At 56.4% G+C, this 14,106-nt stretch overlaps 1 protein-coding gene across 2 annotated transcripts; it reads right to left on the reverse strand.

Moving 5' to 3' along the window:
• Positions 1 to 1,205: 1,205 nt before the first annotated feature.
• Positions 1,206 to 14,083, reverse strand: Rapsn (receptor associated protein of the synapse). 2 transcript variants are annotated; one of them, XM_004851847.3, is made up of 8 exons: positions 7,292 to 14,083; positions 6,653 to 6,991; positions 4,316 to 4,474; positions 3,820 to 3,918; positions 3,629 to 3,751; positions 3,127 to 3,180; positions 2,180 to 2,379; positions 1,206 to 1,476 (listed from the first exon to the last, which is right to left on the reverse strand). In XM_004851847.3, exons 1-8 carry the CDS (start codon positions 7,481 to 7,483, stop codon positions 1,404 to 1,406), a joined length of 1,239 nt encoding a protein of 412 aa, XP_004851904.1. In that variant the 5' UTR covers positions 7,484 to 14,083; the 3' UTR covers positions 1,206 to 1,403. The 2 variants fall into 2 exon arrangements, with proteins under 2 accessions (XP_004851904.1, XP_087061240.1); XM_087205114.1 differs by lacking the exon at positions 4,316 to 4,474.
• Between the last annotated feature and the right edge of the window lie 23 nt (positions 14,084 to 14,106).

A 14,106-nucleotide genomic window follows, 5' to 3' on the forward strand; every position in this document is an offset into this window, starting at 1 on the left:
GGGCACAGCAGGCAGTGAGGGCCCATCCTCCCCTCTCCCAGCCTGCACCCATCTGACCCGTGAGCTGCTAGAAGGTGGTCACAGAGAGAGGTGAGTGCAGCCACGGTCTTCCAGGATGGTTGGGAACTGTGGCACCCAGGGGCAAGCCTGAAACCAGGGAAGTTTCTGGAAGGCTACTCTACATCTTGGGCATGCAAATAAGGGGTTCAAATCCCTCCCTTCCTGCCAGGAGTGGTAGTGCATGCCGGAAATCCCATCCATTATCTCTAATACTTTTATTTATTATTTATTTTGATTTTTTTGAGACAGGGTCTCACTATGTAGTCCAGGCTGGACTCAAACTTACAGCAATCTTCCTGGCTCATTCTCCCAGGTGCCGGGATTACAGGGGTCCACCACCACGCCCGGTGCTTTCTTTTTTTCTTAAACTGGGCATTGAATCTAGGGCCTTCCCACTAAGCTACATCCCCAACCATCCCACTGTTTTTATTTTTTTATTTTTTAATTTTTTTTTAATTTTTGGTACCAGGGATCGAATTTGGGTCTTTGCGCTTGCATAGCAAGCGGCGAAACCACTGAGCTAAATCCCCGCCACCCTCCTACTGTTTTTAGACAGGGTAGGCTCAAACTTTGGGTCCTCCTGACTCAGCCTCCTGGCATGCTGGGATCACAGGCGTGCACCACCACACCTGGCCCTCTAACCCTTCACAGCACTGTCTGAGGAATTAGCATTAGTCCCTCTCTAGTACAGACAAGGAAATGGAAGCTCTGAGAGGCACAGTGACTGTCTCAAGGTCATGCAGACCTGAGTGGCAGAGCAGGGCTTTGTGCCCGAGCCTGACTGAAGCCGCTGTGGCCTGGGGAGAACGACAGTGCTGCCAGGCCCTGCGTTTATGCCAGTGCATTAATATTCAATTTCTAGAAAACCCTGTAATATTCTCTTCTACATTTTAGCCAGCCTGTGTGCAGAATGCTCTCTGCTCACTAGACGAACCCTTCATAGGCCTGGCACAGTGCTCACGGTGTGCAGGACACATGGCCTTCAGTGTGGTCCCCTGGCTGTGCCACCTCCAGGTCACTAAGATATCGGGGCCCTGGCAAGGCAGTGAGGCCCTAGGGGTCTGGGCGGGGGGCTGTGGCTGGGGAGGCCCTGTGGGAGCCCCAACCTCAACCTCCCACAGGGCAGAGAGAGTGAGAATCCAGGGCCAGGTACAAACGGTTTATTTTTCTACAAAGACCAAAGTACAAAGAGCCAGGGGAGGCCCGTGGAGGAGCAGAGGCAGCCCAGGCCCTTGTGTGGCCCTGGAGGCCATGCGGCTACCCGGGGTAAACTGAGGCTCTGGTGCAGCTGCAGGTAGCGAGCTCGAAGAGGGAGCAAGGTGGAGCTCGGGACAAGGCAGAAGTCACACGAAGCCGGGCTTCATGGATGCGCGGCGGCAGTTGGGGCAGCCCCACGCAGAGTTCCGCTGCAGGCACCTACGAGGGCAGAGGGGCCTGTGGCACTGAGGCGGAGGTTCCCGCCCCCTGAGCCTCCTGCACAGGAGGCAGAGTGGAGCTGGCTGGGGCTGGCATCACCCTCGCTGAGCAAGCTGGAGGTCTGACCTGCTGGTTCACATAGACCTCTCTGAGATCCTTGGGGAAAGGACGCAAGAACGGCCACCCGGAGGGCTGCGGGAGGGCTCGGTGGGCCAGCAAACGGGAAGTGCTTACAACACAGCTGGGCCTGGGCATGAGGCGCATGCCTGTAACCCCAGCACTCTGGGAGGCTGAGGCAGGAAGATCACATGTTTGAGCCCAGCCTGGGCACTTTAGTGACTTAGGGAGACCTTGTCCCAAAGTGAAGATTTTTTTTTTTGGTACCAGGGATTCAACTCGGGCTGTGCTTCCGAGGCAGGCGCCGGAACCACTGAGCGAAATCCCCGGCCCCCTGAAGAATTTTTTATAAGGGGGCTGGGGCCTTAGCTCAATGTGAAGGCCCTCGGTTTGGTTCGATCCCCTACCTAATAGAAACAAAGCCTCTGGATTCCTCTGGTAATGACAGGAAGGACGTCACCCACAGCAGCTGGGAGGGCTCTGAGCGGTAGAATGGGAAGTTCCTGGAGCAGCCTGGGCCCCAGGCAGCACCAGGCCAGTGTGTGTGGGCCCTGTCAGGGGCGTGCTGCAGCCCGGTGTCCCTTACCTGAGGTGGAAGAGGTGCGCGCAAGGTAGCGCCTGCAGCCGGCCGTTCTGCTCACCGATGGCCTCGCCGCACAGCCCGCAGTAGAGCTCGGTCTCCTCCACGCATGCGTGGAAGCGCACGACGTGGGCGCGCACCTCCCGCTGCAGCCCCTTGCTGCGGCAGATGTCCTCGGCCAGCCGGTGAAGCCGCAGCTGGCTCAGCTGGCGGGGACAAGGGACGGGGACGGGGACCAGGTCGGTGCTGTGCAGCCCAGCCCTGCCCTGCCTGCCCGCCTGACAGAGGGCCAGCACGCCCAGCCTCTCTGGGCCTGGGTTCGGTCCAGCAGAATGGGGTAGGAGAGCAGAGGTTGCCGGTTACTCGTTCTCTGGAGGATTTTAGGGCCCCCATCTGTGGCCTGGCCTTAACCACAGCACATTTCTTTCCTGTCTTCACCCACATTTCTAGCAGCTGGACCCCAGGAACCTGAGTCTACATCGCCAAAGGCGAGCGCAGTGGGCCCAGGAGCGACTGCAGGTTTCTGGAAGCCTCATACCGCTGAGCCTGGCCCTGCATCTGGGCTGGACGTGGTGATGCACTGAATGTGGAGACGCCACATTCGCTGTGGAAGGAACCCGGTTGGCCTGACCCAGGGCAGGGGGCGGGTGAGGGACATCTGTGACTCTGAGCTGCACTGGGCTTCTCAGTAACAGGGCCACGGTGCCACCTGAGAGACAGGACAGGAAGTGACACCTATTGAAGCTGTGCTTCCGGCTCTCGGGACTGGAAGCCACCGCCTGGAGACTAGTGATGCTCAGAGGCTCTGAGGAATCCCCTCGTAGGATGACGTGTCCTCCCCGCCCCCGCCCCCGCCCAGGGCTGGGGCTGGGGGTCAGGCAGGGCTCAGGGTCGCCCAGGTCTGAGGGGTTCTCCTCAGAACCCCTGGTCCATGAGACAGATTCAGATCTGACCTTGTTCCCAACCTCCTCAGCCAGGTCCTGGGCTCTCTCGATGGCATCTAGAGCCTGCAAGGTGAGCAAAGGCCGGGGCTCGGGCATGGGGTCTGACAGAGGCTTAGAGCAGATGGGTAGGGACAGGATAGGGCTGCTGCCCCGTGTGTGACAGGAGCAAGGAGAGAAGGGCAGAGTTGCAGGAGCCTCAGCCTGTGCACGTTCAGAATGGACAGGACATGCCTGTCTCACACTGCTGGGAGACTGTGCGAGTCAGTGAGTGTCCCAGGTTCGAGTCCCAGACGGGCCCTTCACTAGCCATGGGTCCCTGGGCCAGGGTGACCTTGCTCCGAGCTGGGAAGTTAAGTTGGACTGTCCCGGCCTCCCGGGAGCAGCTGAGGCCAACTTTTGAGATGGGGCCCAAGGGAGCCAGGGCCCGGATGGCACCGCAGCTCGGAGGCACTGGCTGGCCTGGAGCAGGGGTGGTGGGTGGAGCTGGGGCACGGAACAGGGCTGCCCTCACCTTGTCCAGTGCCTTCCTGGCCACCCAGCACTTGGTTACGCCCAGCAGCACTTGCACCTGCCCCAGGCGGTTTCCAATCTCGGTCATGATGCTCATGGCGGAGTCGTACCTGGGGGAGGCGGTCTGTGCAGCAGAGCGGGTGGCATCAGGCTGGGCCAGGCCAGAGCCCCCACCCAACCCAGTGACCTCACCTCCAGGTCCCCACGGCTCCGGTGGATGTCAGCAAAGCAGAGCAGGCAGAGTGCCTGCAGTGGCCGGTCCCCGTGCTGCAGTGCAATCTTCATGGACTCCTGCGAGGGGGGTGCAGCTGGGGTCACAGTGCCCTCAGAGCTGCCTGCACCTGTGCTGTGCCGAGGCCTCATGCACCCGAGCACGGCGGCCCCAGCACAGGCAGGGTGGCTCCATCACTGACTGACAGCAGGAAGCCACGGCTGGGGAGAAGTGCTTTGATCAAGGACCCAGCGAGCAAGCAGCCTGGCTGGGATTTGAGCCCTGTCTGTGGCACCGCAGACTGGCTCCCTTCCTGCCCGATTCTTCTGGGGGTCCATAGAGGGTGCGGGGGCCAAGGGAATCCCCTCCCCTAAGGATGGGCTGGAAGGGCTGAACTTGAGCTCAAACTTCCTTCAGGGTTCAGCCCTGAGGTGGTGGCCCTGGTTCCTCCCCACCGCTGCTTCCCTGTGACCCCACCTCACAACACTCCATGGCGCTGCCCAGGTGGCCCAGCAGGCGGTAGGCCACAGCCATGTGGTACTGGCTCATGGCCCGGTACTTGAGGCTCCAGCCTTTGCCATAGTCGTTGACGAGCTCTGCCGCCTTGCAGGGAAAGAACAGGGCTTTCTCATAGTCCTGTGGGGACACAGGTGGAGGGGACCTGAGTATGGGAACTGCCCATGTGGGGGCTCCAGGGTGCCGCTGGGCACTGCCCCTTCTCGCCTCCAGGTCAGGGACCCTGGTGGAAGAGCAGCCTTGATCAGCACTGCTGCCGGATCCCAAGAGCCCAGCCCAGTGCTTGGGCCTAGCACACACACAAAACGTGTTTCTGCAAAGAATGAATGAAATGGTGAGAAAGCAGTGGGCTCGATGGTGTACGCCTGTAACCCCATCACTGGGGAGGCTGAAGCAGGAGGATCATGAGTTCAAGCCAGCCTGGGGAACAGAATGGATCGAAGGCCAGCCTGAACCACACAGTGAGACCCTGGCTCCAAAAGAAAACTAGAGGACATGAAAGGGAAAGGAGAAAAGGGAAGGCAGGGATGGGAGCCAGCAGCTGGCTTCCAGTCCCACATGGACACCTCAGCTTCAGGGCCATGTGGGGGGTATCAGTGCCCCCCACGGGCGCCAGTGTCCCCCAGGGCTCAGTGACAAGTTGTCAGAACCATCAGCTCAAAGGACATCACAACACTCTCCCACGGACTCCTCAAGGCCCTAAAGCATTTTCTCCCTGCCCTCCTCTCGCAGCGTCACCTCCTGTCCATCAGGAGGGCAGAAGACCAGAGGGAACTGTGCACCCACCATGCTCCCACCTTCCCGTCCTGTCCCTGCCCCCGCCACATGCCAGCCACCCCCAAGCCCTGGCTCTGTGTCACTGTGTTCTTTTTCTCCTGAATCCTTCCCAACAGTGTACAGACATGCTCTGGCATTTCTCATTTCACTTAAAAATAAAACTCAGCTGGGTATGGTGGTGCACACCTGTGATCCCAATGCTCCAGGAGGCAGAGGCTGGAGGATTGCAAGTTTGAGTCCTGCCTGGGCAACTTAACAAGGGCTAGAGATGTAGCTCAGTAGTAGAGCCCTTGCCTAGCATGCAGGAGGCCCTGGGTTTGATCCCTTGTAAGGGGGGAGGGGAGGGGAGGGGAGGGAGAACTGCAGTTGACTGAATGAATAGAGGAAAACAGTTCAAGATGTAATGGTGATACCCAGAGAGAAGGCTGGACGAGCATGGCCTGCGAGGGTCACAGTGCCGACACTCTGAAAAGTGGCAATTAGAGAAAAGGGGAAAGTGTTCTGCCTTTCCTTGAGGAACTATATTCCAGAGTAACACTGAAGAGAGAAGTGTCTTCTTTTAGATAAAAACCCCAGCTAATAAATGAGGAAGGAATCCAGGAACTTGGAAATCACCATCCATTAGTTGAAATGATTGAGTCCGGCAGGAACAGCAATGGATGTTAAGACCACTGGGGAACTGTTGCCAAGCTGAAGATACAGGACACCTCCCAAGTGTCGGCCTGAGGGTCAACCTGCCCGCCTGGAAGGAAGATACGACCCTGAACTTGGAGGGGGCAGCTGTCAAGCCCTAACCACCCTGATGTGATGCAGCATGAAGGGCAAGGCAGTGTCTGTACGGTAAAAACACACCCCAAGTGACCTTGCACATGTCACTCTGTCCTCCCCTCCATAAGGGATAAAGGACACAGAGGAAGAAATTAATGAGTCCTCAAGGAAACAACAAACACATGAGATGTGGCACCCTATATGGCAGTTCCTCCAGTTTCTGCAGTACACCGAGAGCCAGGTGCGACGGTGCACACCTATAATCTCAGCACTCTGAGAGGCTGAGGCAGGAGGAGTCCAAGTTCAAGCCCAGCTGGGCCAACTTAATGAGACCCTGTCTCAAAGTAAAAATAAAAGAGGGCTAGGGATGTACCTCAGTGTGAAGGCCCTGGGTTTAATCCCAAATACCACCCAAAAGAAAGTGGCAAAAATACACACAATTATTCCATCTATGTGGTGCTTATATGAGAATTCATTGTATTATTCTATTTTCTCATCCGGTTTTCTTCAAAATAAAAAAGGTTTAAAAATATAGCTGCCTCTCCCCAATCCTGCCATCACAGTGAATGGAGTTCAGTTCCGGAAGCCAGAATTGCGTGGCTGTCTTTGCATTCCCTCATCTCCTCCAGCCACCCTCTGACCACGAGCAGCCACGGCTGTTCACCCGCAAGTTTACTAAGCTCCTACTATGTGCCGGGCACTGAAAGACCCCCAGGGTTGCTGTAGGGAAGGGGAGCACATCTCCAGGCCCACCTTGACCTGCGCGTAGAAGCTGCCCAGGCTGCAGCACACGCGGCACTCCAGCATGGTGTCGTCGTTGTTGTGGGCATAGCGCAGGGCCTTCTCGAAGCTCTCCAGGGCCTTCTGGAAGAGGCTCAGGCCTAGGAAGGCGTTGCCCATGCTCAGGCTGACCTGGCCCCCGAGCCGCGCGCCTGCCATGGTGCCGGGCAGGCTGAGGCAGGTCTTGCAGTAGGAGATGGTCTTGGGGAACTCGCACAGCTTCTCGGTGCTGCGGGCCAGGTTCAGGTAGCTCTCCAGGAGGAAGTCCGCATCCTCCAGCTCACGGGCGGTATCCACCTGGACCACAGCAAACTGCCGAGGCGGGGAGGCAGGGCTCTGACTTGGCCTGCAGCTGACCTCCCAGCCAAAGCAGCAGAACCTAAGGGTTCAGATCCGAGCCTGCACCCTCCCAGCCCAGTGGAGCCGTCTGCAGCCCACGGCCAGCTCTGACACAGAACCCCACCAGGAGGCTGGAACTGGAGTCTGAGACCTGGGCTCCGGGCCCCACATCCTGGGCCCTGGGGCTCCGTGTCAGAGGCTCCAACACATAAGTTCAAGGCCCCTGGCCTGGATCCAAAGCCCCAGTCCTGCCCACCCCGGGGCAGCACCCACCTTGAGCATCTCCCGGTAGCGGCCCATCTCTGAGTGGGCCGTCACCAGGCAGCCCAGCACACGGAAGCGGCCCGCGGGGTCCGGGCTGGTCTCCAGCACCTTCATCCACACCTGCAGTGCCTTCTCCGTGTGGTTGGACTGGTACAGCCGAAGCCCCTTCTCGATCTGCTGCTTCGTCTGGTCCTGCCCCATCCTACCTCGGCCCTTGCCCACGGAGACCCCAGTGGCTCCTCCGTACCCTTAGGCCTTCATGGGACGACCCCTCCTGGGTGGGCCCCAGGAAGGAAAGCAGCGGCCGGCAGGAGCCAAGTGGTGCCTGGCTGGGAGCAGGGGCCACCCTGGGAACACAGCTGCCTCTGCAGCCCTGTGCGCAGCTGTCCCTGCCACTTGGAGCCACGTGGCCTCTGAGGAATGTCAGCAGCAGGGTCACGTGGGCCTAGGCCACACCCACCCGGATGGCTTCCCAGGGGACCCGCCCCTGACTGCCTCATGCCCCTGGGGGTCTCGCTGGCCCCCCATGTGCCCACCCCTGCTGGGAGTGGCCATCAGGAACCTGGCAGAGAAGCAGAGACGACAGGGGGCTGGTGCAGAGCTGCCTCCCCATCTGCCCACATGTCCCTGGCCCCAGCTTTGTCCCTGTGCTGTAGCCTGGGCTCCTGCTAACTCCCAGGACCCTGGCCAAGCCATTTTCCTCTCTGGGCCTCAGTTTCCTCTTCTGCCCTTTGAGAACAGTAGGAGGACAAAAAGGGACTCTAAAAGGCTGGCACCTGGCCTGGCGCCAGGCCACTTCCCGCTGCCGCTGTGTGGTGACCGAAGGTGGGTGCCCTGGCTCGTGGGACAGCATGAGCACTGAATGATGCAGTTGTGCCAGGGACCCAACAGTGCTGGCACTGACAATGCTGTGCACCCCAGCTGGGCTGACGGCGAAAGCATGTAACGCTAATGCTCCTGGAAGTTAGGGCAGGAGGATCTCAAGTTTGAGCTCATCGTGGGCAACCTGGTGAGACTTTGTCTCAAAAGAAACAGGGCCGGGGATTTAGCTCAGTGGTTCCGCCGCCTGCCTCACAAGCACAAGGTCCTGAGTTCGATCCCTGGTACCAAAAAAGAAAAAAAAATGTGGGCTGTGGATGTAGCTCAGCGCTAATGCCTTGGGGTTACACCATAGTATCAATAAACACATTAATAAAATGTCCTGATTCCAATCCCAACCCTGGTTTGAAAAGGTCCCTAACTAACAGCTCTAAGGCCACTATGGGGAGGCAGAGGTCATGTGCAGAGAGCAGACCCCTGGAGCCCTGGAGGTCGGGGTGGAGAAGCCCCATGGCAGGGACCCCACCCCACCACCAGCTCCTCTCCTCTCCCCTCCCCTGCCCTCTGTTCAGGGGTAATTCAGTAGATTTTAGTACATTCACACCATCCTGACTGCCACTAATTCCAAAACACCATCATTAAGCCCCAAAAGATGCCGAGTGCATCAGCGCTCACTCTGGGTCCCTCTGGTGTTAGGGCTGAACTGTGTCCCCCAACCCAAGTTAGCAGGTTGAAATCCTAACCCCAGTACCTCAGGAATGTGCTATATGCATATGTTTTCTTTTTTATGGCACTGGGAATCGAAGCCCGGGCCTCACACATGCTCAGCAAGTGCTCAGCTCTTGAGCTACATCCCCCACCCAGTACTTGGGGACAGGGGCTCTACAGGACTCAGGGAGGTAGAACGAGGTGATGAAGATGGCCTGGCAACCTCTGGGGAGATGAGGAGGAGTCCAGCAGACAAAGGCAGCCTGGGGTGCCCGGCAGAAACCAGCACAGCTGCCGGCTGCCGAGACAGAGCAGCTCTGCAGCGGGAGCTGCTTGGGGCACAGCTCCCTCTGCTGTGGGCATTTCAGACTTGGGGGTCACCCAGGGCGAGGGTGCAGCTGGGGTCAGCAACTGACAGGGACGCGCACCACCCTGGGTCCCAACCCCAGTGCCACAGTAAAATAAAGAGCCTGAAAGTAGCCGGTGAAAGAGGGTATCACACAACAGGAGACCTTTTGTGACTGGTATGTTTTCAAGGGTTGCTGCTTCGCCTCTTCACCCTTTATGGCTGGTTAATACTCATTGTATGGCTACATCACACTGTGTTTATGGAGGGCGTTTGGGTTGTTTTGCCTTTTGGCTGTTAGCAGTAAGGCTATAAACCTTCATGTATAGATCATCAGGTGGACGTGCTTTTCTCTTGGTGTATACTTAGAAGTGGAGATGCTGGGTCCTATGGCAATTGTATACTCAGCTTCCTGATGAACTGCCAGGTTGCCCGCCCCAGGGCCTTTGCACCTCCTAGTTCCCTCTCCTTCCGATCTGATCTTCAACCTAGCAAGTCCTGCTGGGGTGAATCCACTTATTATCCTCTCATGGAGTTGCAGTTCATTTGGATGCTCTCATCTCTAGTGTCAGAGACTGGTGAGGTCACTTGTTCAGTATCGTCCCCCATTAAATGTTCGGGCAGGGCCTTTGTACGGTATCCCCAGAGCCAGGTGTGGCACAGCAGTCACTCAATGCATCCATCACGTGAGTGAATGCAGGGAGAGAAGGAATTGCAAGTTACTCCTGAAGCTGCAATGCTGCTGGCTTAGCATCGCATCTGCCCCAGCCTGCTCGCCTGAACAGAGCACGACAGACCCAGAGGTCAGGACCCGGGTCAGGAAGTGAGCAGCCAGCTCAGGGCTCCACGGCAGACAGAGGGGATACTGCAGCAGGTCCAGGGGACAGGAGGGGCAAGCGCTCCTAGGCCTGGGCCGCTGGCATTGAGAGCTCGGGCTGGGGTCCTTGTCCTCTCAGTAGGTCCCCCACTCAGCAGGCAGCCATGAGGCTGTGGCAGGAGAGGAGAGGGGACAGCTGGCAGCTATAGCCCAAAGGAGCCAGGACCCTAGTGATCTCCAGCTTGAAACCTGCAGGATAAATAAAAGCTTCTCTTGCCCCAGGTGGGTCTTAGCTCCTGAGTGGCGAAGTGCTCACACCTGCTGCTTCTACACAGCACAGCCCAACACTGCCTTCAGGACTTTAACTTCCGGGATGCTCCCCAGAATGCAGTGACTGTCCCAGCTTACAGGCAGGCTCCGGTGGGCAAGGGCTGTGATTTTACCACTGCGGAGATCCCGGCGAAGTGACAGGGGACCAACAGAACCCTACTATCTCCTCAGTGAAGCATCACTTCAGTTTACAGATGAGGAAACAGGCACAGAGAGCTGGCCACACTGCAATCCAGAGACAGAGCTGGGACCAGAGCTGAATCTGTGTGACTTTAGGAGCCCCTCTCTGAGCCACTGCGCTGTCCTGGACCGAGAGGGGGAGGGGAGAAGTGGCCGGACTGGGGAACCAGAGAGCAGCACGAAGAAACTCAGTGCCATTGCCTGCCACACCACCAAGTCGCCAGGAGCCTACTGCAAAGCTGTGGCCTGGGTGGGCAGGAGAAAGGTAGCAAGAGAAGCCGAGCAGAGTCAAAAGCCACCCGAAGTCAGGCAAAGAGCCACAGAGGGCCACTTCTGGGCCACATAACTGCACGGGGCTGGGGGGCAGCTGGGGGCATCTGCTGTCAGGTAGCAGCTCCGTGTCTCAAGGCAAAGCAGAGCACAGGCTGCGGTGCAGCTCAGTCGTGGGGCGCTTGCCTAGCACAGTATGTGCCTGCTCTGGGTTCAAGTTTTCTGGGAACAGCAAATGAGATGATAAAATATGAGGTTGCTCTGAAAACAGGATGTTGAACTAATGCTGCTTAATTGGCTGCTATTCTTTTTTTTTTGGTACTGAGGATCGAACTCGGGACCTTCCACTTTCGAGGCAGGTGGGGGAACCACTGAGCTAAATCCCTGGCCCTAGCTGCTCTTATTTCTGCTAGTGACAACACTAGAAACACCGTGTCCCACAAGCAGGTGGCCGATGAGCCATGAATGCTAAAGGAAGTGGCAGATGCCGGTGTCCCCAGGTGGAAGCACGCTCAGGACAGTACCTGGGAAGAATGAGCTGTACAGTGCTCTGCATTGTCCATACAAGAAAAGTCCTGGAAGCACACTACTCATGAGTTTGTCAGTGGGCTCAGGGATGGGTATTCATTCAGTTACTAAAGTATTTTTTCTTTTCTTGGCAGTACAGGAGTTTGATCCCAGGGCTTTCTGAGTTACAACCCCAACCTTTTCAAAAATGTTTTGAGACAAGAGTCTCACTAAGTTCCCCAGGCTGGACTCAAACTTGTGATTCAGCTGCCCCAGCCTCCCCAAGTGCTGGGATCACAGGCATGCACCACATGTTCATGCACAAACCCTTTTTTGAGATACAGTCTGAGTTGCCTAGGTTGGGCTTGAAGTTGTGACCCTCCTGCCTCAATCCTCCTAGAGCGCTGGGATTACAGGACTGTGCTACCACACCTGGCTTTATTTTGTTTTTTCCGACAGGGTCTCTTTATGTAGTTCAGGCTAGCCTTGAACTTGTGGAGATCCTCCTGCCTCAGCCTCCAGAGTACAGGGATTACAGATGTGTTTCACCACGCCCAGCTTGATTTTGTTTTCTGAAAGCAAAGTAATGGTCTGCAACAGTGCTGACCATGGACTACAATGATGGAACTGCAGCTTCTGAACTCATGAAAGGAGACTGGTGAGTGTGAGGTAATTAATACTGGTACCCATAGGCTAATGGGTAACCGTCTGGGACAAGGCAGGTGTAGAGATTCAAGATGGAGGAGTTAGTTGGGGCCTTATGCATGCTAGCCAAGTGTTCCCCACCCTTGGACCTCTTTTGGTTATTTTTTGACACAGGGTGTCTCTGTGTAATTCAGGGTAGTCTTGAACTCACTTTGTAGCACAGGAGGATCCTTCTGAGAGCTGGGATTACAGGCGTGCGTCACCACACCTGGCCCCAAGTAAACTGTAAAAAGCAACAGGCTTTAAGTGTGAAAGATGCTTACATAGTACTCACTATCCAATTTTCCTATCAAGTTCTTAGAAAATCCCAAGGTAGACTAAGACAGCAGCTCTCCCAGCCTGAACTTGAGCCAGAGATCAAAATGTGCCGGATAGATGAAGAGGATTGTCCTGCAACCGCCCTCGCATTTACCAAGAGTCAGGCTCAGGAATGGGGTCTGGGAAGGTGGTGTGAAGTACAGCACTCCAACATACAAATAGTTATGAAATTTAATACGTACGTCAAACAGAATTAGGACCTCAAACTCATGATTTTGCCAATATCATGGTCAGAGCTGGGTGTGGTGATGAACACCTGTGATCTCAGCACTTGGGAGGCTGAGGCAGGAGGACCATGGTGAGTTCCACACCAGCTTGGACTAACTAAAGAGAGACCCTGTCTCCAAAAAAAAGAAGACAAAAAAGTCTAAATAAGGTGAGGTTGAAAAGGTGCATTCTGGGTTGATTTGAAACATTTAAGTGGCACAAACATTGTGAATGTACTTAATACCACAAAAATTATAGTTAAAAACGGAACAGGGTGTGGTGGCGCTTGCCTATGATCCCAGCACTCTGGGGAGGCTGAGAGGATTGCTGTGAGTTTGAGGCCAGCCTAGGCTACACAGTGAATTCATGGTCAGCCTGATTACACAGAGAGACTGTCTCAAAAAAAAAAGAAACCCTGGGCCGGGGATTTAGCTCAGTGGTTTCGCCACCTGTTGCACAAGCGCAAGGACCCGAGATTGATCCCCGGTACCAAAAAAAAAAGAAACGCAAAGATTACCATGCCAACTTTGATCCTGTATGAATTTTGCCACAGTAAATAACAAAGAACAGTATCAGACAAACAGCAGCTGAGTTGGTACCAGACTCAGTAAAGCACTGCAGGTGTGGGCGAGGCATGGCAGCACACACCTGTGATCCCAGTACTTGGGAGGCTGAGGCAGGAGGACTTTGAGGCCAGCCTGGTCTACACTACATGGTGAGGCTGTTTCAAATCCACCCAACCACCCTGTGTGTGGAGAAGACTGCCCGGGGGGGGGGGGGCTGCTCTGTGCTCTGCAGGGTGCAGCACCACCTGGGGAGCCGCAGGAGCACTCGAAGTGCAATCTGGTTTATTCTCAGCGCACGATAGGCTCCAGCAGGCAGCTGGTTTCTAACCCAGTGGTGTCTCTGTACCAGAGGGACGGCGGCAAGGAAGGGCCAGGACACCTCGTGGCCTGTGCCACAAACACCTGACTGCTGCCAATCAGCAGAGAGTAGCCGGTGAATCTACCTGCATACTGACACAAAATGCTGGTTTTAATGTTTTAAAAGAATAAACAGGAGAATGGTACTAGAGGTAACACTTGGTTGCCAAGATCTTGTAAGCCTCTCACTGCACAGATTCTGGTTTTGTGTCCCCGAGCAGCTTCTGTGCTGGGCTCTCAGTGCCCTGCACACCCCGTGCCCTCGGGCACCAGAAGGCAGAAGGCCACCGCTCCCAGGCCCTGAGGATGCTGGCGCTCAGGACCTTCCTTCCTGAGCACTCACCTCATCAGAATCACTGCTGCAAACACCCAAGTGCTGGCTGTAAGCTGCCCAGAGTCGCCGGGGTCCTGTCAGGATGACAGCGACACAGAAGGACCCATTCTTTAGTAAACAGCCTGAGACCCCTGGCCCAGTGGCCAAGTGACCTTGAAGTTTCTCAGAGGCCCAGGGGTGGCCCCGGAACCACGGGGTGGTGAACTGAAGGAATCTCCGAAGCATAAGCACTCTGGGCTGGAGCTGAAAGGCCTGTGGAAAGTCTGCCTCACTGTAGGCTTCGTGCCAGAGGGGCGGCTTCCAGGGACTCTGCAGCACCGGAAGAGGGACTGCGGTGGAGACAGCTCCAGGTTCTCGTTC

This window comes from Heterocephalus glaber, unplaced genomic scaffold (assembly GCF_053883595.1).
Source record: "Heterocephalus glaber isolate CG9 unplaced genomic scaffold, H.glaber_assembly_v1.0 deba00000594, whole genome shotgun sequence".
NCBI lineage: Eukaryota > Metazoa > Chordata > Mammalia > Rodentia > Bathyergidae > Heterocephalus > Heterocephalus glaber.